Raw genomic sequence first — 26,303 nt, 5'->3', positions numbered from 1 at the left:
CAACATTACTCTAATTATAGAGTAATTAATAGTACGAACTAAGTATTCAAAGATATTACACCTAAAACTCTCACTCTTTTAAACTTGTCTCTCTTCGTAGGTATAGCTAATAAATCAGCTACCTGTTATTCAATGGAATTATATACTAGTTTCATAGTTTCAGCCTTTCATTGTTAACTTGTTCCTTATAAAATTGTCATGTGATACATGATTATTAGCTAGATTTATAGCTAACTTGTTATAAACTAATAGTATAAGTCTTTCAAGCCTACGCAAAGATATATCAATGAACCAACCACTTCTTTTTCATCCAATTCTTAAACATTTATACTCATATTTGTTGGAGTTGTTGCAACATTACAATCTTTCATATTGATTTTTCTCAATATCTCAATAATATGTTTTTACTGATGAAGCACGATTCCTTTGCAGTTTTTCACAAACTTCATTTTCAAGAAATATTTCATCTTTCCCAAATCTATCATATCAAATTCGGACATCAATAAAGTTTTAAAATGTTATTTTTCAGTGAGATCACTTAAATGTACATCAATAGCAAATTCACATAATTTCATAGCTTTGCATGGTACACTATGCATTTTTGAAAATTATATTTCGTCATAAAAGAACCTATCATCTTATTCCAAGTTTTAGGGGCCTATTTCAAGTTATAGAAGACTTTTTTCAACTTATGCACCTTGTTTTCACTGCATTCAATATCCAATCTAGGTGGTTGTGTAACATATACATTTCCCTCAAGTGGACATTTAAGAAGGCTGACTTCAACATATAACTAAAACAAGGGTCACCCTTTTTCACTTCCAATGTTATAACTAGCCTTATTGTATCAATTACAGCAACTGGAACAAATACTTCTAAATAATCAAGACCTTATTTCTATAAGAACTCATTAGCCACCAATATTGTCTTATGTTCCACAATTGATCCATCATGATTAAACCTCAACTTAAATATCCATTTATCATCTATTGATCTTTTGTTAAATGGTAGTTCAGTTATAAACTATGTCTAGTTTTTCTCTATGGCTTGTAGTTCTTTTATCATTGTAGCTCTCCATAATTCTTGATTCATTGATTCCACACAACCGTTTAGCCTAAAAAAAAATGCACCAAATCCCTTCATTTGTTAATGCATTGTCAATAAATATTTCAAAATCTACAACTGTTATTGATAAATTTTTCTACCTAAATTATTCATATGACTGAATGAGAGCTGCTATATTGTCAAATTCACTACCATGCTTCTCTTCTAAATCTTCAATTAATATTGGAACAATGTTAATTGTGAGAATGTTTTTATGAGTTCTCTAATCCCATAATTTTTCATTCACAACCACATATCTACTAATACATATTTTTTTAGTTGTTGGATCATAAAGTTTATAGGCTCATCTAGAATGATATTCTGCTAGGATTGTAACCTCTCTTATTTTGCAACTTCTCCCTTTTAGTATCTAGAACATGTCTCAAACATAGTGAACCAATTTTTTTTAGATGGTTCCCCGTTTGTTTTCCGCCAAACCAAACATCTTTTGAAACTTTCTCCTTCAACTTCTTTGTAGACAACTTGTTCAATACATAAATTACAGTACAAATTGCTTCCTCACAGAATGAGTGTGGAAGCTTCTTTTGCTTTAGCATACTTCTTATCATGTCAAGAATAATTTTATTTCTTCTTTTTGCCATACCATTATACTGTGGGGTATATGATGTTGAATGCCATATTCTACACAACAGGATTTAAATTCTTGGGATGCATATTCTCCACTTCCATTTATTTAAATTCACAAATGCCTTCCTTCACCATTTCTAGTAGTATTTATTGAAAACCAAGAATAATTTTCATTCATACAACCCAATAGTCATAATTTTTACCATCAAAAATTGGTAAGGTAGATAGAAAATCTCGACCTCCATTTGATGAAACCATGACTGTAACTTTTGTAAAGTCACCAATCTTTTACTCTAGATATCACTTGTTGGAGGAAGGAATAAACAAAAACAGAGAAGAGAAAAAACAATACTTCTACTTCTATTATTCCTCAGAAAAAAAAACACTAAATATTATTTACAATATTACTCTTTTTATAAAGTAATTAAATATACAAACTAACTAACAAATGAATCAACTAAAATAGTATGTATGATAGTAAGTAAATAAGAATAAACGCATATGGTGATGTTTTGTGCAATCCTGAGCCTCACTGGAACATGTTAGATAGTCCCGTCCCTCCCATTGGTTTAATTCTCTTCGATGATGCCTCCAGGTTCCTGTGCAATTCTTTTCCTTTTCTTTGCAGTTCATAAAATATTATAAACTAAATGACTTATTAAATATACTTTATTTGAATTATCTGAATTGTTCGATTGAAAGATAAAATTAGTTTAATGTAAAACAATCATGGTATGCTAATTAATTATGAATAATGCTAAAAAGGTTAAAACATTTTAGGGTGTTAATAGATTGACTCGGCTATGAACTATCCAGTTCTAGCGTTCGCATTAGCGATCCATGAAAGTAATCCAAAATTTAAGCTTAAGATTTGACTCTCTCCTCAATGTGATTTTTTTTTAATTTAGCCTTGTGCTTGGACAGAGGAGTGAAATTGAGAAAGTAAAAAAAAATTAAAGAAAAGAGTGAAAAGTGTAGTTGTTTAAATTAAAAAAAAAAGAATGAAAAATAAAGAGTAAATAACTATAATCTTTGTAAATAATTTAATTAATATTATAAATCAAAAAAATTATAAAGTGATATATTTATGAAATAACCAAATTGTTTTTGCTGGTATAAATTAATTTTCATTAAATATTGAATTTTAATTTATTTAAATAATTTTATTAATATTTATTACTTTAATTTTAATTATAATCTATTATTACGTAATATAAAAATTATTATGAAACAAATTAGAAAAAAATAATTGATTAGGTATATTATATGCTACTGTCTTCTTCTATGCACATATTCCTCCCCTTTATTTTAATCTGAGTTGATCGGTAAAAACAAAGACAAAGCATCACATTTGAGTTGGCATAAATAACGCATCAGCAAAAACAGTGAAAGCTAAAAAAAGTATGTAAGACTGCATCACAATACGCAGAAAGTGAACAAACTTATGAAGGTGTATTTCTAGTCACAAAATGTAGACCACGTCACTGAGGGTGACAATCAAAAGAAAATAAAATTCAGGATTTAACAGTGACGTTATGAAAAACAACAATAATTCAGAAACATTTAAAATTTATTGCCTCTCTGTATCTCTAATTGAAAGAAAATACTGGCTCTTTGGAAAACTCAGGATGCCACTCCTAATGATTGAAAAGAAATTATGCAGTGAGTAATTTTGAAAGCATACTGTTATGATTATAATACATAGCCATATATATTATTTATTGCCACATTTCAGACTTGCCCTCTCATATTGCCCAATCTACAATAAGTAATCAAGCCGCAACTTTCTTGGATGTGACTGAATTGACAATGGTAGCAAACTCAGGACCCTGCACCTCAACGACATCAACTTGTAAGTATAAATAATTACCTCACTTCCTTAACTCATCCTATGATTACTTTGGTCAAACAAACTATGTATGTACCTTCAATGAAGCACCTCCAACCAGAAATCCATCGATATCTTCTTGCTTTGCGAGCTCACCACTGTTCCCTCCATTTACAGACCCTGAAAACAGATAGATTTAATGTAAGGGGGTCTCCAGAGATGGTCAAGTTTTACATTCAAATTAGTACTATATCCTCAAGTGGTCAAATATACTGAACCTAAACTAACATTTTGCAATAGACAAGGTCAGGAACAATCTAATGTTAACAAGACATTTTGTGCACAACTTTAAACCTATCAAGTATATCAGCTATCACTAAATGGCAAGCAGTTCATTGATTGTGAGAGTACATGATTTTGCTATGCTCTTCTTATAGAGTGCATCATAAGAAAGGTCAGATGGAAAATAATGAGGATGGTTGCAAAGTTTATTTTCTCGGCCGAAGTATACATGACATTGAATAAAACATGCAACCTTATTAAATCATGGCATATCTTAAATTTCCATAACACTGTCATAAGTTCACAATGCAATTACAGGTACAACAAACTATTTACCTCCATAGATAATTCGAGTTTTAGATGCAACTTCCTCGGACACATTCTTTTTCAGCCAATCCCGAATAGCTACGTGTACTTCCTGAGCTTGCTGGGGAGTGGCCACTTTGCCAGTTCCAATGGCCCATACAGGTTCATACGCAATAACAATATTGTCCCAACTAGGAACAGCATCTGCATATAAGCGACAATGGATTTTATGTAGGCGATCAGAAACCCCCCTACCCCCTTTTGTCCCCCCCAAAAAAAAATGGATTATACAGGAAACATAGCTTGCACCTACCAGCATAAGCCTTCAATTGCTGAAAGCAAACATCAAAAGTTCTCCCTGCTTCCCTTTCTTCTAACAATTCTCCTATGCATGCAATCACTCCAAGACCCTGGCTCAAAGCATAGGCAGCTTTCTTTCCTATAAACTGGAGTTGACAATGTTCAGTTAATATCTAAAATATTTATCATCTCTTGCAAATATACTGATCATATTCTCTAGCAAAAATGTTGTAGAAATGATTTCTAAATTTGCCTGACCTCATCTTTTTCTCCAATAATATGTCTTCGCTCAGAATGTCCAAGAACAACCCACTTGCATCCAAGATCTTTCAGTTGCTCCACACTACAAAGGTCAGATTTTAATAACAAAGTAACTGAATTAACTTGTTAAATTGTAGCATACCAGAAGACAATTACATATTTGGTTTAAACATTGGAATCACATCGAAAGCAGCAAGAAGGACAGTGTGAACATAAAAGAAATAGTATCGGCAATCATCCAAGTTGCTAAAAATGATATTCGAAAAACAAAATGAAACCCTAGATTAATTAACACTCGACAGGAAAGAGCAAGCTAACCTGATTTCTCCAGTGAAAGCACCACCTTTACCAACCCAAGAATTCTGGGCAGATATTTCTATCCGGTCTGTAAGTGAGCTTTTCACTTGATCGATGTATAGAAACGGAGGTGCAACAACAACATCTGTACATCTCAAAATGGAAATGGTTGTGACGACCAAACATAAAGGATAACCTTTCAAGGTTATTAATTAAGAGTTTTTGAACTTCAAACAAGTACTCAATATAATTTTTTGGGGGACCAGAAAAGAAGGAACCTCTCCAAATGTGGATCATATGTTGCAAATTTACTTATTCTTTGAAACACACCAACACACACAGCACATGTCAAACAAATAATGCATATCAACCTTATTGTTCATGCGCCCAAAACACCCTGTGAGGAGTCATTGTATAGTTTGATAAGTTCGATGAATCATGTTGGTGAGTTTCAAACTACAAGGGAGTTCTCTGCAAATGACCCATAGTTGGAAGGGGGTTCCATGCATTTTGCCACTTTTTGGTACTGGGAATGGCCAATAGAGAACTATGTCCATTTCCTTTTGACACAAATAATTTGAGCATTTACAACCAGAAAATATAATATAATTTTTTCAGCACTTCGTAACCAGACCCCAAATGTGTCACGACATTGGCATGCAGAGAAAATATCACGTTCAATCTCAACAAATTATTTTAGGTTTACTGAGTAGGGAAGAAGCATAACATAATTTTTAGTAGTCTTCTACAGCTATTAGCGAGAAACACATTAATAAAGATTGAACACATCTCACCAACATCGGGCTCCAATTTTGCACTGTTCAAGTCAGCAACAAGCTTACTGATGGAATCTTTTGTTCCGTTCTAGAGCAAACAACAAAAGTAATTAAAATCAGAAATAGATATGTGCAGAGTACACTGAATTAGTAATTGATTGAACCGTGATATTATCAGTGGTTGAGCACATCAAACAAAAGAACAAAAACTACTGAACAATACAAAAAGGGCTTATTTCAAGTAACAGGTAGGACTACAAGAGAACAATTTCATTATTTTATACAAATAGGATAATTGATGAAGTATGAAGAAATTCTTCTTACAGTCAGAAATGAAGTCACAAGAAAACTTTATTTTTAATTTAAGACAGTAATCATCCAAGTTTGTGCTGCTCCCACGGTGATCAAGGGGAACGAAAATGTTGTTGTAGTCCTTTAATGTAGAGTTCATTCCTTAGATATAAGCAAGGTATGACAGATGGAAAGAAATGGCCCAAGGACACTAGTGCTAAAAATAAAAAATGAAAAGAAAGCTTGAACAAAGGGTTGAAAACGAGCTCTAGGATGCTCTTGCTAGGGGAAGCTAAAGAAAAAGGTAAGTCACAGGACATAAGTAGCAAAGTGTGGTGAGTTTAACCAGATGCATAATCCAGAAACAATGAGTTTAATACTTACAAGGAAAAGTGATTGCATTGGTTATTTACTCAAAACCAAAACATAGGCCGAGAGCCATGGCGCATAATTTACTTTCCAATAGTGTGCTGTTATAACATTCTAATGCTAAAATAGAATATAAAATCAATCAACTACTCAAGTACTGAATCACCAGAAATAAACATTGCATTTTAACAAAAATACAAAAACAGTTTGAGGGAAAGATACTTACACACTTCCAGTTGCCGCCAACAAAGAACTGCAACATCGAAGAAAGGAAGAAAAGATCAATACACCAAACGGCAAATGGACAACCAACCACTAAAAGATAAAGCAATATATAACCAAAAATCAAAAATTGAAAAAAAAAAAACCTCGGCTACTTAGTGGCTAATAATGCAGGGATGCTAACAGGATTTGATGGAATTGCGTAAACCCAACCCAACCCAACCCATTGAAGAGAAATACATTCCCCACCGAAATCACAGAGACAAGTTTTATTTAACGATCAAGGGTAATGATAAGAATAATAAAGTTGGATTTTTTAAAAAGAATAAAAGAAGAAGCAAAAGCACCTTGCCAGAGCCGGCCATGGCGACAACGGAGCGTGAGGGTTTCGGAGGAGAGAGGGATAGGCGAATATTGGGGTCGAAGGCAGAAAAAGATGGAGAATTAAAAGAATCGAGCTTGGGGCAGGGCCGGCGCAGGCCAATGTAGAGTTGAGAAGCCAGTGAGGTTGAGGTGGCTGCCATGGAAGAAGAAGATGGAGAAGAAGTGTTGGAGTTGGTGTGAAGTGCGAAGGTAGTAAAATTTAAGGTTTGGATTAGATTTTGGTTTTGTAGTTTGGTGTTGGTTGGTGAGAGAGAGTGTTACTTTTTACTATTTTACTATGCCCACCCACCAAGGTAAATTAAGAATGTCATGGTTTATGTGTGTGTTGAATTGCTGAGTTAAACCATATGGTCCCTACAAATGAACAGGGTAACCAGGTCCAGGAATAAGACTATATTCACGCGAGATCAATCAGCACCACAAAGAGATCAAAAAATATAATCAAATATTTTTTTCAGGGAACTTTATTATGTGACCACAAGAAATTAAATATCTTTTTAACAAAATATAAATATGTACTATTATATTAAAACTTTCATTCTTACAAAACTAGGAAAATAATTAATGCCTATTAAAAAAACTATCTAGAAAAATAATTCTTTAATACGTGATTAATGTACTTAATATGGAGTACTATAAAATGAATACTGGACAGAGAGAAATAAAATGAGTTGACAAAGTTTTTGTAACTTATGAGGTTAAATATCAACTTTCAAAAATTAATAAAAACAATATTTTTTACAAAAACATGTCACAGTAAATTATATTTTAAACTATAATAATTTCCCTTTCTTAAATCTCTTATAGTATTTTTTTTTTCTTTTTGTATTTGATTCTTAGCCCATGGATAGAGACTCTGGATAAAGAAAATTATTTGAATATTTAAGTAATATTGTTTTCCATAAATACTTTTCATTTCTAATTCTTTAACAGGTAACTTGTTATCATTTTCTTATTTGTAATTTTTTGTAGTTAAAATATATTAAATGTGTACTTGTAATTAAATTACTATGCAATTATTTTGGTATATAGTAAATACTATGTAGTCATTAAGGCGCGTGTATCTACAACTTCATATTTTGAATTAAAATTGTGGATTTTATAATTGATTAATAAATATATTTTATTCAATATAATGAAGAAAGTTTATTAAGATATTAAATATCATGTTTTCATAATTTTGTATTAATTATATTTTCTGAACTAATCTTATTAGGATACTAATTAGAATTATGAAAAATTTATATAAATACAATCTCATTTGAAAGTATCAAAATAAGACATTGTCTTAAATCTAAACCATTGCAAGTTTAAAGAGATACAAGTTTAAATATTATCACTCTCTCTCATATATATGATTTTAGGATATAATTTTTTTAAACTATCAACATGAGGATTTGACAATGACATAATTCCGATTAAAATCTTTATTAATTCATTTTTTTTATAATTTTAGAGTACTATATGACTATCATCACTCCTATAAATTTTTGTGAAAAAAAATTATACAACCTTATCCTAATTTGGTAAAGTGAAATTGTTTTGAACTTTCACTTGATATTGGATGTGTGGTTTTAATGGTGACACGTACTACAAAAACTCAAGATTCTAAACGAATGACTCAAGTTGACACAAACTAAGAGCCAGGTTTTGGCTTTTGTTTTCCTTGTAACTTTTTTTTGGTATATTTTATTAGTGGAAAATGGAGGAGAGAAGAAACATTTTTTTTTACTTTTACTTACTTTGATTCATATGCTTAAAAATAATTTTAAAAATTTCTTTTTTTTCTTATATGCATTTTCTTAATTTTGTTCCTTTTCTACATTTCTTCCCTCTTTAAACTTAGTGACTTATTTGTGGTCTGTTGGGTGGCTGTCACCTTCTATTAGCAATTATCCTTTTTATTTGTTCTTTTGATAGTTACAAGACCAGTCACATTTTGCAAATATCTCTTTTTGTTTTTTTTTTTCTCTCTTTCCCCCCACATCTCTATTAAAGTTTACTAATTTTTATTTTTATTATTAGTATTATAATAATGAAAGATACTTTTATCTTTATTTTTTTAAAATAAATAATAATAATATTATGGTTAAAACAAACAATGATTGATTATAGAAGTGTTGTGTTGATATGTGAATAATTTAAAGAATATAATGAAATTGTGGAAAATGAATAATATGACAGATTTAAAATTAGATTTATAGAATACTTAGAAAAAAAAATCTTATTTCTTTATATGTAGTTATAGATAATTATTGTCCATCTCTTTTATGCCACCAGCTTAAGTTGATTAAGAGTGTATTGAGTCATTTCCAAAACTTGTGGTGACAAGTATGATTGGTAGAATGTTTTAGTTCTGATGTAGCTATAAACACAAAATACATACTATAAATAATATTTTAGTATAGTCTTTTATAATATATAAATTTTAAATTAATGCACTTATGAGACCTACAATAAGTAAATATAGTGTCAACTATACATCAATATTATAGAACGATTGCATAGAAGTAGTGTAAAATGAATAAAATGTTATCTTTATCATATTAAAGTATAGATACGGATTTTAATTAATAGAAACTATATATAAGACAATATATATAGTCATACATATATTTAAAGTGATTGTTTAATATAAATAGTATAAACTACACAATTATATTAAAGAAATTGGTGCAAAATTTAATCAACTTACATTTAATAAACTATTTATATTAAAATGTTAAACCAGAAAATTTAACTTTTATATCCCATACCTATAAAGAAAAATTATAACTATAACTCATTTCTTATAAATGTAAAAATAAAATAAGTCTTATAGTGGTTTTGAGAGTGAGAGAGGGAATGTGGAGAGGATAAGATCAGATTTTGATTCTTCATATAAATGAAGAGATTTGTAGTGATTTCACCTAGGATGATTTTATTTTATCCAATTTTTTTTTTTATGCATTTTCTGAAAGTGGTGAAAGTAACAATATTTGGTTTGAATTTGTTTTAAGTTGTACATTATTTTTAAAATATATAAATTATTTAAATTATCAGTCAATTTTTATATTTTATTACTATTATAATTATTAATATAATTATATATATACAATATAAAATATACAAATTAAATATTAGATAAATTTATTAACAATTTTAAAAATATTTAATTATAATATTAATAACAATATATAATTGTAATTAATGAAAAAAAAAGAATGTCAACAAAAACTATGTAATTTTAATATGTTACAGAATTATCAAAATATCAGCATTCAAATTTTAAAACTGTAATAAAGGATTTAAAAAAATTAAAGTTTCTTTAATACTAAAATAAATAAAAAAAATCGATTATATTATAATAAAATAATAAGTTTTTTAATATTAACTTATATACAATGAAAGGCTCTAATCTCTAGTCGATGTGAGATCTCCAACACACCCCCGGCCCAACAAATACTCGCTAAGATAGGCTCGAAATGGCTCTGATACCATATTACAAAGTGAACTTTAAGCCTAACTCAACCCCATAAAACCGGCTCAATGAGGTGAGGTTTGCACCCACTTATATACAATGAAAGGCTCTAATCTCTAGTCGATGTAGGATCTCCAACACAGTGTGATTTCATAATGAGTTCCAAGAAATGTTCCTTCACGCTTCAAAGTCCATGGCATCGGTCTCATGAATGATAAACGATAAGCATATGAGAGTAGCATTCTTCACTCTTATGCATTGCAAATGAAAGAAAAACTCGAGACCAGCAAAACAAAACGATAACTCTTGTATCAAAATTCAGAATTTTGGTTTTCCAATGTAAGTGTGGAGAGTTGAGAACAACGTTTGATGTCTGGTTTTTGAAGAGGATCCCTGGCTCAGCTTCTTTGCCTTTCAAAAAGCTTTGCAATCTTCTTTGTCTTTTCTGTTCTTTCTCTCTTCTCTCTTTCGCTTTTTTCTTTTACTCACTCTCTTGTTTCTTTCTTCTCTTTCACCGTCATCCCTTTTCTCTTGTTGCTTCTTTCCTCTTTTTTTCCACAATCGCACTCCCCTTTTTTCTTGGATCAACCCCTTATATACAGAGACTCAGGAAATAAAAACTGAAAAAAAGAGTGTTGAGTTAGTTTGGAAGGAAGTGTTTTCCAGATTTTTTTTTAATTAATAAATCGTGTTTAAAAATGAACATTTTTAATTTTAAATCATAAACATTATTCTATTATATTTTGCTTTTAAATATATTTAAAATAAATAACAAGCTTTTATTCATTATTTATACTTGTGTTCAAGTAAAAAAATGTATATTTTATCATATTATAGTAAAGAAAACGTTTTCAAATGATTAAAAAAAAGAAGAAATTACAAATTTCAAAGAAAATTTTAAATTTAATTTTTGAAAAAACGTTTTAATTAGAAATAAAAAGTACTGTTATTAAAGTTTTTTTGTCATGATTTTCCCTTTTGAAATAGAAAAAAAAATTGGAAAAAGATTTTAAACAAAATTAAAAGAAAAAGGTTTGTGTGCATTAAAGAGAGAAAAAAATAGAACAATATTTTTTATCTATAAAAATTTGTTTGTTTAGCCTTGTAGCAAAGCCAACTTTTAAATAAAAAGTTCAAGAACTTGCTACAATTCCCTTTTTTTAATATAAGACCACTTCAATAAATTTATAAATAGTTTAGTTATTGAAATTATTCGATCTTGTAAGCTCATGTGCTAATTCGATGAAATATAACAAATGCTTTATCTTTCGACCTTCAAACTCATCGTAACCTCATTGGCTTACGCCTGAAGCTAGGGGCATGTTAGGTCATGGGCTTAACCTGATGATTGGTCATTTATGGTCGTTTCCCGACCTATGTATCTAAAGTTATGAGGGAGCACAAGTCAATAGATCTCAATCAACTAGCCTTAATCACTCAATTAAGACAGAATCATGACTAAAGGTGGAGAAGTTACAATTCAATCTATATATATCAGATTATGTTCTACAGAAATGATAATATAATATAATCTAATAAACAACATAGAGAGTACTTTCAACTCTTATTTTATATTATACTCATTATATTTTAGGCTCTTATTGACTTGAACGTCGGAGTGTCATCGCAGGAGAAGTCTCTTGTGTCCAGAAGGTTGAATCATTAGAACTTGAAAAAAGACCACCAAGAACTCATCTGGATGCCGACCGACCTCAAGTTGACTAGAACAAAACATTTTCCAAATAATTTTCAGTTCGATATCGTTTTGGGTAAATTTTCTTTTGAACCAAACTATGAACCGTCTTAAAAATTGCAAACATACGTGGTCATTTGTGTTTGGATAAAGAATTTTATAATTTTTAGAAAGATTAAAAATATATTATTTTTATTTTAAATTCTTTTTTATTTGAATAGTGTATTTTATTTAATCCTAAATACAAGAGTTATTTATTAATTGGTTAATAATATATATATATATATATAAATATATATATATATATATTTTGATATTTGTTAAGAAAACTCTACCAAACATATGAAATCATAAATTGTGCTGGTCTACATAAACAAATAAATAATTTCAATAATATTAACTAAAAAATAATCTATATTAATACGGATTAAAAAACTATGAACTACACGTTAGATGAAAAATAATCTCATTATTATCAGTAAAAAAAAATTCTAAATGACATAAAAATCAGTTTGATTAAAGTAAGTCCAATTAATATTACTTGAGAAAAAAATCGTGTTTAACATAACATCATTAACAAGCTAGCTAACAATGTTTAAACTTAAACGGAATTGACAATAATCAACCAAAGTCGAGCCAAAGAAAAATATAAATAATTTTGAAATAAAAGAAAATATAAAAAACCTAATTTATAATAAAAATTAAAATTATATAATTTTAAATAATTGAATTATTCTCATATATTTGTAAAAAAAATTAAAAATTATTCAAAAAAAATTATTTTATAATAAAACATTTTATTTTATTTATAAAGATAATTTTTTTCTAAAAATCTCTCAACCAAATAAAAGAAGAAGAAAATTTCATTCAAAGGAGAAAGAAATGTTAAAGAAATTATAAGAGTGACCAAAGTAAAAGACACAAAAATAAAAATAAATGAAACGAGAGATTAATAAACATTTACGACACTAATATCTTAACCCATATAAAAAAAACTTAATCTCTTGAATTAAGATATGTAATATCACAAAAATATTATTAATCTAAAGGACAGAAATAATATTAATACAATAATGCTTCAAGTTCCATCTCACCCGTCAATAAGAGAATAGGAGAATCTAAATAAGAGAGTGTAAATAAAATAACTTTCTTACTCGTTATAACAGAGTAACTAATATAGTACTTGGAAAAAATTATAATTTTGTTAATTTTGAAAAAAAATCCAACTTCTTATATTTTGCATGTATTTTCATTAAAGGGATTTTTTTTTTTAATTTAAGGTGGATATAGTTGTCAAAATATTAGAACTCAATAGCAAATGTTTAAGCATCTCCTGGATTTTAATGTCCTTTTCTTTACAAGTGAATTTAGCAAGTCAACTAGGAATTTATATACACAAGAGAAGAAAAAATCCATGGCTGCCATATGCAGATAAGATATTGATATAGTATATTGATTTAGATGATCTCGTGGAACATCTACATCGTAGCATGTACAATAAATATATATTGTTTGATCAGTTCATCCTTATTTCCAAAAGGAAAATGTAGTATTGTTTTTTTCTTCCATATTGATTGATAAGTCGCATGCATCATAAACTTAGTTTTTATATTACTAATTAAGGTGATCGGAAGAAAGGTGGATAATTGTTACCCCAGTTGGTGATGTTCAGACCCTTTGCAAATAATATATAGAGACGTGAATTACATCACTTCATCTATTTACCTGTTAAACAATCTGACACCTTCAAAAAGGTTTATGTCTGAATCACCAAACAAAACTTTGTTCAATAACATACTTATCAAATTTGGTCAATTACATCTCTTATCAGCTTAAGCAACACTATTTACTCGTTCAATAAACAATCTGATACCTTCAACATGTTATATATATGGCAATTTGTTTATGAACTGATTTACCCCTTATTATTAGTCAGTGCAGTGGTTGCGATCACTATGACCATGTCCAAATATAAGTTTAGTTCTCTTACACTACCTCTCTACGTAAGGTTGAACATCGAACTAGGTCAACCACAAGCGACAATTGAACTGGGTTTTCCCACTCTGACGGCTAAAATATTCCATGTTGTATCTTACAAAAATCAGATGAGAGAATAATTCCGTTCATCTTTTACCCAGAACAGGAAATTAACAAGCATAAAAATGAGAGGCTAATTGGAGAAGGTGAAAGGAGAAAGATTAATTAATTAAAGAAAAAACATTGGTGACATTGATATAAAGAAAACTTCAAAGCAGGTTCCTCCTTAATTAATCACAACCAGACCAAATCCACAACCACTTCTTCTACTCTTGCCACAGTATAAATACCCAAGCACACGCACAACATATCCAAGAACTAATAATCTCTGTGGCACTAGACATTCTCTCAGAAAGAAATTTCTCCACCATCCTGAAACATGCAGCGAATTTCGATTGCAATTTCACTAATATCCATCTTATTTTGTTCCACATTAACTGGAGCTCTTCCCGAACCTGGTAAATTTTGTTGCAATAACCTCTCTCACAAGTTTTCAATTTCCCAGTTTGGTTTATACGTAAAAGTGTACCTTCATTATTCAACGATTATGGTATATAAAGTTCCATAAGAAACATAGAAAAATGAAAACAAAGAAGCATATAAACTATGATTGATTATTGTTGATGTAAATATGTTTTTGCATATGGCTCAGAGTATGGTTACGATAAAGATAGTGGAAATGGGCCTGAATACTGGGGTGATATTAAAGAAGCATGGGCAGACTGTAAAATAGGGCAAACGCAATCTCCTATTGATTTGTCAAGTAACTGTGTTCAAGTGATCCCAGAGTTAGGGAGTCTGGAGTACTGGACCTATAACCCTCAATATGCTACTGTCTCCAACAGAGGTCATGATGTTGCAGTAAGTACAAAACCTCTTCTAAAACGCTCACAGTTAATGGTGGTTGCTCATATACACACACCCTCTTATATCCCTACATGCATGTGTATATAAACCAGAAAGCATAATACGAAACTATTATGAATTTACTAAATTTAACAATAATTATCTTAACAACTATACTAAATTTGATTTCTAGTTAAAAATTTTACGTTCTGATTGAAGTCTTAAACATCATTATTGTTGCAGGTGGAGTGGGGAGGGGGTGCAGGCTCAATAGACATAGATGGATCACCTTTCTTCCTCATACAAGCCCATTGGCACTGGCCCTCCGAACATACCATCGACGGCCAAAGGTTAATTTCCCTTCACAATCACTTCTGATCGTTTTCTTTCTTCTCAAATATAAATATTCTAAATCTTTCGTTTTTTAACTCAATTTTTTTTTTTAAATTTTATGAAGTAGAAACTGACTTGGTCAAGTATATAATTAACCAACGATGCTTAGTTCAGACTTGGTTAAGAAGATTTGAAGTTCATTAATGTTTTACTTGAATAAATTTGTCTTCATCTGAGATAAGAACCCTGAAATGATATTGGAGTTACAAACTAGTAGTAGTACTGTAGTTGTTATATATATATTTTGATGGATGGTTGTTCTAATTTTGGTGCTTTGGGAAGGTATGACTTGGAGTTGCACATGGTGCATGTTAGCCCACAGCCTGATGGAACAAACAAGACTGCTGTTGTTGGTATTTTGTACAACTACGGTTCTCCTGATCCATTGCTCTCTAAGGTACATGGAATAATATTTACTATTAAGGAAGAACAAAAGCTATATGTAATATTGCATGGATAATATATTTATACATTTTTCAGTTGGAAGAATACCTAATGGACATTCCCCAAGAAGACGAAGAGAAAAGTATAGGGGAGATTGATCCCTCAGAGATCATGATGGGTAGCACGATGTTCTACAGGTATATAGGATCACTCACTGCACCTCCTTGCACCGAAGGCATCATTTGGACCATTGATAAGAAGGTATACTTAGATACCTTTTCTATACATTATCATTCTTATTCATAATTAAGTTTTTTAACATCTATATTATTCATCTCCTTTAAAAAAGAAGAGAATATAATTGATCTGTCATATTTGAAATGTGTTGGAAAAATATAATCTTTAAGATAATATTAATTAGAATTTATAGAGAAAGATAGTAGTAACTAACTATATTTTATTGTGCTTTTTTACCTAATTTCATTAGATAAGAACTGTTTCAAGAATACAAGTGGAGCTACTGAAGAATACTGTACTTGAATATGTAAGTAAATTTCTTCTAAGTACTTAAGGTGGAATTTTAAAAAAGAAAGCATTTTATTCCTTAAAAATTTGTTGTTGGATTTGATCTTGAATTAATCTTGATTATGTACTCTGCCACAGTATGCTATAAGGACTGCAAGGCCGCTACAGCCTCTAAATGAGAGGAAGATACAACTCTACGTTTCAAAGTATTAGTTTGAGCATTATTGTTCTATTTTTTTATTAATTTTACATTGCTGTGCTTCATTCCTTTTATGTAAAAATAAGTGTTTCCCTAGTGGAAGCGCATAAAAGACAAATAAAAAATTTCCTCGATTTATTATTTATTAACGAAAAGGATTGTTTGACATTTTTGGGGTATATCACTTTTATTGATGATAGAAGAAGAGTTATAAATGATCTTTTGGCTTATCTAATTTACATTTAATGAAATTATGGTCTTTGAACTCTTCTCGAGTTAATTGATTTCCTCCAACTTTTAAAATAAGTAATTTGATTTCTTTCATTAATAGTTTTATACTTGGGTAGCATGTCTTGAGAACATGAGACTTTGAAGGTGTAGAAGGAGATCAAGAAAAAAAAAATTGTTAAATTTTAATAAGATTCAATTAACTCGGAAATATATTCGAGAAATCAGAAACATGTAAAGAAAAAAAAAAGGAGCAGTAGAAAGTAAGGGATGCCAAACCTAAAATGTTAGAAAAAATAGGAGAATTAAAAGAATTAAAAAAACTACATTAGGTCAAATCATCAAAAGAAAATGTCTAGCTTATTAAAAACATTTTTTTGAAGAAAAAATTATTACGGAATGTGATATGAATGTAATATACTAAGATAAAGATAGACTTTAATTTGATTCAATGTAATGTCTATCAAATAACAAATCAAATTATTATAAATAGAATCATGTTAATTTCTTTTTTTACTGAAACTTAAAAAAATAAAATTTCTGGTATTGGTGGTAATTTTTTTTTTAAAAAAATTACTGTTTACTTTGAATTATTTTCTCTTTAGTACTCTTAACCTTCTAGTTTTTAATATAAATTTCAGTGCATAATTTCCCAAAGTAATTAATTTGTAACTGATACTTATGTATTTGATTCGTTATTAATTTCATTAAGGTGGTTATGCTATTAAACTGCAATTTAACCTATAGTATATTAAATTGCAAAACGAAAAAGTCACATCAACATCTGTTTCTTTCTACATCATCCATATCTTCTTCTAACACTCCATTTTACCACCCTATATAAAACATGAAAATACGTTTTTATATCATCTTTATATTTTAGATTATATAATCCATAAAGTAATTTCAGATTTAGAAATAGTTTATGAATTATTTAATTTAAAATATAATTTTAAAAAATAGTATTTCGGATTATATAATCTAAAAGTCTGGATTTGAGAGTAGTTTCCAGATTATTTAATCCAGACATACATTTGAAAAAATACATATGGATTACATAATCCAGAAACTAATCTCATATTAAAAAAACTTTTGGATTATGTAATCTGAAACTAATCATGCATCTGAAAAAGGCTTCTATATTATGAAAACTAATTACAAATTTTTTAAAAAAATTTAGATTAAAATTACATAATCCAAAATATTACTAAAAAAGATTTTTTAAATACCAAAAATTTCTGAAGGTGAAAGAAAAACATGTGGAGATAGAAAGAAACAGTCCAACATGTCCTCGCCTCTCTTGTTGGACATAAAAAAATCACCACAACACCAAGGCCCACATTACTCCAGCCTTATTATAAATAAAAATTTTACAACTAGAATCCTATTTTATATCCATAACGTTTTCATTAATTTCCAATCCAAATTAAAATCCGAATTAATAAACACAGCTTTCTTTATGAAATCATTGATATTAGAGTCAATAACACATCCAAGATATTATTATTATCTCTAAAAACTCATTTCAATTCTCATATTCTAATTTTTGAGACAAGGTCAATCTTTCAATCTCAAATGACGATATTATTAAAATCAATCATCAAATAAAAATATTGTTTCAAAAACTCAAACATTTATAACAAATTTATTTTTATAAATTTTTTAATGAATTAAGAAAAAAATATGTATTTAAAATAGATTTTACCTTAACTGGAATATGATATGGATTAGTCCGGACGAAATTCCAGCCGTTAAAATGCGGACCACTTACCTCAAATTGGGGATCAGCATTATACACTGTCTAACATATAGTGGACCCCACGTGATTTTACATATAGTGGAGCCCACATGATTATAAAAAAGTCAAAAGGTGCACATAAATTGTGGCAGTGTGTAGCAGTGTTTTGCATGTTCGCCAAAGCTCACTCCAATTATTATCATATTTACGGTAAATTTTATATAATCATATAATTTATTTAACATTTTCTCATTATTTTTAATAACTTTTTTATCATACCAGTAACTCTTCTTCTTTTTCTTTCATTTTTACAAATTATCATTTAGATAGTAATGGGTCAACCTATAAGTAGTTATTAGTGATAATTATATGAACGTGATAGACAAAATGTAGGATATAATTATGAGTTTTAGTACCAATAAACTTTGCTTCAAATGTCAGTATCTTGTTCATCAACAACCAAGTCCTGTATATTCCTTAGTGGCTCCCTAATTCAAACCAAGAGTGAGAACTCACGTTGAAAATTACATGTGTAAAAGTCATCGGGATAATTCATTACAGAGAATATTGACTCATGTATTTGGATTAGGATTAGGATGAAAATATTTGAGGATTTGAGAAAAGTTTTGACTGATGTGATTTGTGAGAAAATTTTAATTTTTTTTAAAGATTTGAAAGATTATAAATTTATTTTTGTCTTTAGATAACAAAAATATGGTGAATATTTGTGTAGATTTAAGATAATTAAATTATTTTGTTGAATAATTATTTAAATGAAAAACATGAGTTTTTTTAATATTTTTTATTAAAATAAGTTTGTGAATGATGTAATTAGTGTTATTGAATTTTTTTAATTAATAAAAATTAAAATTACAAATTTATTCTTTATGTCCTACTTAAATAAAAATTTGAAATATATAAATTTTTAAAATCTTAAATAAATATAAATTTTAAATAACACTGAAGAAGTAAAAAAAAATAAACTAAAAAGATTGATTTTATGCTGCGTTTTTTTTTTTAATTTTATGCTGTGTATAACATTTTCCAACATGAAAAAAAAATTAAAATCGATTATATTTTATGTATAAGGTGCATAAAAAACTATTTTCAACAAAAACAATAGTTTAAAAAATCGATTCTAATAACTTGTGTGTAAAGTGCATCAAAATAAATTTTTAACATTAACAAAACCCTAAAATCTAAAATGGATTCTTCCTTTTATATAAAGTACAGTATTCTACACTCACACTCGCGCTGCATAGTAGAGAAACACGAACCACGCTCTTCTTTTGGCGTGAATAAACACATTATTACATTTTATTTTTCTATTCTATACTATTACAGCATTCCTTGTTACTGTGTTGTTCTGGTCCTCAACATTAATAAAGTGAGGTCCATGATGGAATGAATCTCTTTGAATGATACTCTTGAAAATAAATGGAGCTGGACGAAATCCTAAAAGTACCACAAATCAGAGTTCGGCAAATCTGAATGAATCATTTTTTGTTTCTAATAAACCCACTTCTAACAAAACTTCTGCAAAAAAACATGTGCTAAGAAAAATAGAATGGCGTGTACATGAAGATGGAAAAAAAAAAGGATTTCCTCAAAATCTTTGATTTTATTATCTACACGTCACAATAACGTAAATTGAGTTACCTAATTGTCAAAACCAAAACACATCCATTTTGAAATTTAGTAATGAGGATGGCCCACATTTAAAGAGGGTAGCAAAGTGTCGCAAAAAAATAATATAAAAATAAAGAAACTCTCTCTTGCAGATAAGAGATGTTTCTTTTGCTTTACACAGAGACGAAAAGAATATATATATATATGTGAATGGAATATGCAGCACATATTTATTTTACTTTCAATAGATTTTCCGGCGCCATAATGCTCTTGCAAAAACATGCAACGTTGAATAAAACCCATTTCATATTTCCTTCAAAACTACAACAGTTTATAAAGGTTTTGTCAGATAATATAAATAATTAGACAACGCTTTATGAAACAAGTGTATGATTAGTGTGTAGTTCGTATATTATATAGATACAACTTACAAATACAATTTTCTTTTGTGGCACATTATGACCTTTTTCTTTAGTGTTGGGGCCACAGTATGTCCATGAAAAGAAAAGGTTGAATAGATATTATATGTATACACTAACACTGACTCCATGTCATCAACATTTCCATAATTTATACCAAGTTCATGGAAATTCATACTTTCACAACTTCATTTCAATATACAACACTTTTAACTCATCAATTATCCATTTATATTGTTATATTAGACTTATTAAATGGCAACTCCAATAGCATAATAACCTTGAGATATTAGAAGAAGAAAAGTGGCAAAATTAATCAACACATCTAATGTACAGTTACCCAATAATTTTTTTATTTTATTTTTTCACTGTTGTATTTTGTTATTAATTTCTAGAATGTGTTGTGTTGTAATTTTTTTTTTGTCATCTTTTTTTACTATAGGTTCCTCATTATGTGTATCTTCACTTATACAAGAAAAAATTATTAAATAAATAATTTTAAAAATAAAAGACAATTAATTACTGTATTAATTAAGTTAAATATTATTTTATAAACTAAAAAAATTATAAATTATTTTTAAATTGATATTTAAAATTATTTACTAAGATTTTAACAACAACAAATCTACTGTCTACGTTACAGTAGATTTGTATATACACTATTTTTTTTTTCTCCACACCAATCCGTTTAAGAAAAATTATTTAATATAGTTTCCTTGTTTGATTAAACTAAACTAAAGATTAATAGAAAGCAACTAGCATGCATTAATAATGCTAATGATTCTATTGCGGCTTAAGCACGGCAATGGGGAGCGAAAGGAGTTAGCCCAATTGATGCAAAAAGTTAAATTCTTTTAAAAAAAATCATTAATACGTTTACAAATTTTCAATTTTTATGGTTTAAAAAAAGAGTTTATGTAAAATTTGAATTGCACTGTTCATGTTTGATGTGCCCCACAATAATAGAATTAGCAGATCAAAGATATGTTATAATATTAGTAGTTTTGGCTTCATTAAGTCTTAGTTGTTCGAATTGCTTGATTTACTGTTAATGAGGATAGATTATAGTGGATTTGTAAGAAAATGTTGAGTTTGGCTTATATAATTTAGAGAGGTTCAATCATGGGTATTTTAGGGTGGGATTTATTCACAAATATAATCATAACCAGGGGAAAATCATTGTAAAAATGTTCATAATACTACACGAGTTTGGAAGATTAATATTATATAAGAGTATTAATGTTGATAATCTTGTAGCAAATTGTAATTGAAGAGATATATTTTTATTAAAATAAAATAATTTTAGAATTATAATATATCACATCACACTGTTATAAACTACTCTTTTTTAAGTATAATTTTCTATTGCATAAATCACCCGAATTTGGGCATTACTTTTGTTATTTTTCACTCAAGAACTTATTGCATAAAAGGTTGACATGTCCAACACTTGTCTTGAAACATAAAAAGGTTTACTTGCCCATGAGGACCCCATATAATTCCATGTCATAGGACACCCCTTCATTTTTTTAGCATACTCAAACTAAATTTAATATGTGCTTGTGGGATATTTCACTCTATACTTAGTTCAAATCAATTTGTATCTATAAGGTAAAAGAGTTTAGATAGTACATGAAAATGGTTGTACAATTATTGATGTGTTGGTGGTCTTTCAATTTATTTCTTTGAGTCTTCTTCCACAAATCTTGATGCTCGATCAGAGATGACCTGAAAAAAGTATTCCGACAATCAAGTAAGTACTTTGTGTAAATAGTGTATATTGGTATGAGATTTATGATATGAGATTTATGATACTCAGACAAACCTTACTGAACCTTTCCATGAAAGTCCGCAAGAGTCCTCTTTTCCTGTTTTATGTTGAGGAGGGTCATGGACGATGTAAGATGCAATTAGTTGTTTGCATACCGAGAGTGTGGTGAACTTGACCGTCAAGACTTGAAGTTGTCCACCAATTTAGGTGAGAGATGGGTAAACATACTGATCCAAAAAAAAAATATTTTCTTAACATATTTGGTTGCATGCAAATACTTTTATAACTTTTAATCTTAGAACATGCATAAATATTAAGATCCTTTGATAAGATTTTAGTTTAGTTTAAATATGTTTAATCGTGCTACATTCTTATAAGACTTGTACCTTTATAATTTTGTATATGTATTTTTTTTTCATTTGTTACAAATTTAAAAAGTAATTTATTTGTTATAATTAAATATTCTTCATTCTGGAATCCTAGTATTAAAATTAATATCATAACTATAACCACTGCATTAGAAATGATGTTTTAACACGTATTGCTTTAATTTTTTTTGAAGTTTATAGGAAATCATTTTCAATATAAAAAAATAAAACAACTTAAAGGATAAATAAGTAGTTAAAATTTAAACCTGACAACATTTTGTCTGGGGAGAAAAAGCAGTCTTCGCTAATTTTGATATCTCAAAAGAAATGAATCTTTAACTATGAATTAAGAAATATTTGCAGAACACTAAAATATTGGTGATTTAAGATAATAGGTGAATAGATAAGTTGAAAAGTAACAGAAGCAGAATTATTAATAAGTTTGTATTTGTGTCTGCATTCAAAATCAGCGCCTTGTTACATGGATGCTTGAGCTTTCAACCATGCCAAAATCTCGTAACCTGTGCTGCTCATACGTAGGTATAGGTCCAAAAGTCAAAAGCCTACTTCATCTTCTTCCATGCATTCATCACCTCATTTCCGCTCAGAATTAACAGCAAAATCCAGTAGTAGTAGTAGTATATTCATAAAATTCTCAAACGAAAAACCTTGTTATGAAAAAAGAAAAAGGAAAATGTCTTTTGTGTTTATGTTTTGGCCTTGTGGATATGGTGATAGGAGTAATATTGATGATAAGTTTGTTTGGAACAGTGACAGTGTCTGTGGCTACCCTGTCCCGCAAAACAAATGAAGAGACCATTTCCTCGAGAGCAGAGTGATTCCTTGACAATGCGCCACCCTTTCTTCTACTTCTCTCACTCACTGCTCCCTTTTTTGCCTTTTTCCATCAATAAATTAATCAAAAGAACCTCTCTACAATCATTATTTTTCAGCACCACCGAACATGGTAAAATACTACCATACCTTAATTACCTCTCACCACGTATAATTATTATAGTTATACACAAAAGTTTGTTTATACCCTGCTTCTGTTCCCACTTAACCTCGTTAGTTAGTTATCATTGCGGTCACTCACTTTCCCTGCTTATTAATTCGCCTAACCCAACACTAGCCAACACTTTTGGACAACTTCCCATGCTACAGTAATTAGCAACGCCCAGAGGGACTCAGACTCAGACTCAGAGCATTGCGCAACAAAAAACAACAACCCCATTCTTCATCAACAATGCTCCAGACAACCTGCATTTTCCTACTCTCACTTCTGAGTTCCTTTTCACCACTTGGAACAGCAATGCTTAACCTAACTCTTCCAGGGGCACATCCAGACCCCGAAGCTGTTGCCCACGAAGTTCATAGGTACATACATTCATACTATATACACACTGTATACTACATACCATGCTCATCATCGTAGTTGAACTCAATAATGTGGTTAGTTAGTACAATATTACCTAAATATAGTGTAGATCTGGAAAAAGGGTCACGTTCCGTTACAGTTGTAGTTTGTATTGAGTGTTGAGTATTGACCCTTTTTTTGGTTGTTGCGTAGGAAGGTTAATGCTTCAATGGCAAGAAGGGAAATGTTATCGGTGTCAGAGAGAGACGAGTCTTCGTGCCTGACGGGGAACCCCATTGATGATTGTTGGAAATGTGACCCAGATTGGCCCAACAACCGGCAGAGGCTAGCCGACTGCGTCATTGGGTTTGGTCAGTATGCAAAGGGAGGGAAAGGTGGTGAGTTTTACGTGGTCACTGATTCCTCTGACAAGGACCCTGTGAACCCAAAACCTGGGACGCTGAGATACGCTGTGATACAGAACGAGCCACTGTGGATCGTCTTCCCCAGTAACATGATGATTAAGCTGTCCCAGGAGCTGATTTTTAACAGCTACAAGACCATTGATGGACGCGGTGCTGATGTGCACATCGTGGGAGGAGGCTGCATTACTCTGCAGTATATAAGCAATGTCATCATACACAACATTCACATCCATCATTGTCATCCCTCAGGTCTGTTGTTTTCCTCAACATAACAATACATTTTGGATTGAATGAGTAACTACAATTATAAGGACACCAAATTGGAAGGTTGTGAAAAATGAAATGTTTTCTCTTTCTTCTTCCAGTAGGGAGGGACATTCTTGGTTTAATCCAATCGAATCCCCATCTCAGTGACCAAGTCGTTGTGGCTTGATAAATAGATAAAGCCGCGTTTGTTTGTTTTGTGGAGGGTGTTTGTATAAAGTTATAAAGTATTTCAAGATTGGTTTGCTTTATATTTGGACAAGCTTTAAAAAAGTAGTGGTTTTAGTAAATATTGAAATCAATTCTTTTATATTTTTCATGGGATGAGAAACCAATTTTTGCACAACACTGATTGGTTGGTAGGGACTCATTTGTAGTAGCAGGGGTTGCTTCCTGGATTATATACATAGTTAGATTCCTACATCTAATGAGGATGATAGTTTAAAAATAGAGTTAAGAAAAAGATAAAGCGGGTTGGGTTATGCAGGGAACACGAACGTTCGGTCAAGCCCGGAGCACTACGGATTCCGGACAGAATCGGACGGGGATGGAATATCGATATTCGGGTCGAAGGACATATGGATCGACCACTGCACGCTGTCGCGGTGCAAGGACGGGCTGATAGACGCCGTGATGGGGTCGACGGGGATAACCATCTCGAACAACTACCTATCCCACCACAACGAGGTCATGCTCCTGGGCCACAGCGACGACTACCTCCCAGACTCCGGCATGCAGGTAACCATCGCCTTCAACCACTTCGGGGAGAAGCTGGTCCAGAGAATGCCTCGCTGCCGGAGGGGCTACATCCACGTCGTCAACAACGACTTCACCGAGTGGGAGATGTACGCCATCGGGGGAAGCGGCGAACCCACCATCAACAGCCAGGGGAACCGGTACATGGCACCCCAAAACCCCTTCGCCAAGGAGGTTACCAAACGAGTGGAGACCCAACAGTCGAAGTGGAAGGGCTGGAACTGGAGGTCGGAGGGTGACATTTTACTGAACGGTGCCTTCTTTGTTGCGTCTGGCGAAGGACTCGAGGTTAAGTACGAGAAGGCCTACAGCGTTGAACCTAAGTCCGCCGATCGTATCTCTCTTCTCACCATGTCTTCCGGTGTTCTTGGAAATGCCAGGTATCAATCAATGCATCTCTATCTCTCTATGTTATCAAATTCTTGTTTATTTGTGTTATCTATTTGTGATTCAATTTGGCCTCTCCTCATCATCATCAACAGGGACAACAACCTCGGAATGTGGAGCAGAGGACCTGGTGATGAGTCTACGGAGTCCGGCATGGTATACACCGACGAAATGTCCACCACCGCACCATTCGATCTACCGTCTCTTTTTCTTCTCTTGTTGTCTTCCACCATACTCTTGACAGTTATTCTATAGCAAAACTAACCAACCATGTCACGCACGCTCTTTCATTTCTCTTTTCACTGGAATCAAAACTGCCTGCTCCTTAAGTCTATCCATGGATCAGGCTAAATTAAGACTGTACATATTCATTCTCCTTCACCTTTCGTACTTTTCATTTGCTTATTTCACATCCT

The 26,303-nt window shown here is 30.6% G+C and overlaps 3 protein-coding genes across 3 annotated transcripts; 2 read left to right on the top strand and 1 right to left on the bottom strand.

Annotated features, from left to right (window-relative positions):
• Positions 1-3,244: 3,244 nt before the first annotated feature.
• On the bottom strand, positions 3,245-7,374 carry TIM (triosephosphate isomerase). The gene is made up of 9 exons (XM_068617260.2): positions 6,972-7,374; positions 6,629-6,655; positions 5,761-5,830; positions 4,988-5,111; positions 4,667-4,751; positions 4,422-4,554; positions 4,139-4,312; positions 3,618-3,700; positions 3,245-3,521 (listed from the first exon to the last, which is right to left on the bottom strand). Exons 1-9 carry the CDS (start codon positions 7,146-7,148, stop codon positions 3,465-3,467), a joined length of 930 nt encoding a protein of 309 aa, XP_068473361.2. The 5' UTR covers positions 7,149-7,374; the 3' UTR covers positions 3,245-3,464.
• A 7,137-nt stretch (positions 7,375-14,511) lies between these two features.
• LOC137815391 (alpha carbonic anhydrase 7) lies at positions 14,512-16,712 on the top strand. Its single transcript, XM_068618533.2, has 7 exons — positions 14,512-14,656; positions 14,851-15,059; positions 15,288-15,394; positions 15,720-15,834; positions 15,918-16,082; positions 16,309-16,365; positions 16,485-16,712. The coding sequence occupies exons 1-7, from the start codon at positions 14,578-14,580 to the stop codon at positions 16,557-16,559; spliced, it is 807 nt and encodes a 268-aa protein (XP_068474634.2). The 5' UTR covers positions 14,512-14,577; the 3' UTR covers positions 16,560-16,712.
• A 6,998-nt stretch (positions 16,713-23,710) lies between these two features.
• Positions 23,711-26,250, top strand: LOC137814484 (putative pectate lyase 12). The gene is made up of 4 exons (XM_068617258.2): positions 23,711-24,075; positions 24,269-24,729; positions 25,232-25,880; positions 25,983-26,250. The coding sequence occupies exons 1-4, from the start codon at positions 23,945-23,947 to the stop codon at positions 26,140-26,142; spliced, it is 1,401 nt and encodes a 466-aa protein (XP_068473359.1). The 5' UTR covers positions 23,711-23,944; the 3' UTR covers positions 26,143-26,250.
• The last annotated feature ends 53 nt before the right edge of the window (positions 26,251-26,303 follow it).

Source organism: Phaseolus vulgaris, chromosome 1, assembly GCF_051622355.1.
Source record: "Phaseolus vulgaris cultivar YP4 chromosome 1, ASM5162235v1, whole genome shotgun sequence".
NCBI lineage: Eukaryota > Viridiplantae > Streptophyta > Magnoliopsida > Fabales > Fabaceae > Phaseolus > Phaseolus vulgaris.
The sequence above is the reverse complement of the archived record's forward strand: the minus strand, read 5'-3'. Positions and strand labels throughout refer to the sequence as shown.

What these genes read in the sequence shown, in the direction of transcription:
- TIM (XM_068617260.2), bottom strand. Translation starts at nt 7,148, where the DNA reads ATGGCAGCCACCTCAACCTCACTGGCTTCTCAACTCTACATTGGCCTG. An exon ending in GCAATTGAAGGCTTATGCTG is followed by an intron (nt 4,313 to 4,421) that starts GTAGGTGCAAGC and finishes GCTTATATGCAG; the next exon opens with ATGCTGTTCCTAGTTGGGAC. An exon ending in TTGGAGGTGCTTCATTGAAG is followed by an intron (nt 3,522 to 3,617) that starts GTACATACATAG and finishes GTTGAGGTGCAG; the next exon opens with GGTCCTGAGTTTGCTACCAT.
- LOC137815391 (XM_068618533.2), top strand. Translation starts at nt 14,578, where the DNA reads ATGCAGCGAATTTCGATTGCAATTTCACTAATATCCATCTTATTTTGT. An exon ending in ACAGAGGTCATGATGTTGCA is followed by an intron (nt 15,060 to 15,287) that starts GTAAGTACAAAA and finishes TTATTGTTGCAG; the next exon opens with GTGGAGTGGGGAGGGGGTGC. An exon ending in AGAATACTGTACTTGAATAT is followed by an intron (nt 16,366 to 16,484) that starts GTAAGTAAATTT and finishes ACTCTGCCACAG; the next exon opens with TATGCTATAAGGACTGCAAG.
- LOC137814484 (XM_068617258.2), top strand. Translation starts at nt 23,945, where the DNA reads ATGCTCCAGACAACCTGCATTTTCCTACTCTCACTTCTGAGTTCCTTT. An exon ending in CCATCATTGTCATCCCTCAG is followed by an intron (nt 24,730 to 25,231) that starts GTCTGTTGTTTT and finishes TGGGTTATGCAG; the next exon opens with GGAACACGAACGTTCGGTCA. An exon ending in GGTGTTCTTGGAAATGCCAG is followed by an intron (nt 25,881 to 25,982) that starts GTATCAATCAAT and finishes CATCATCAACAG; the next exon opens with GGACAACAACCTCGGAATGT.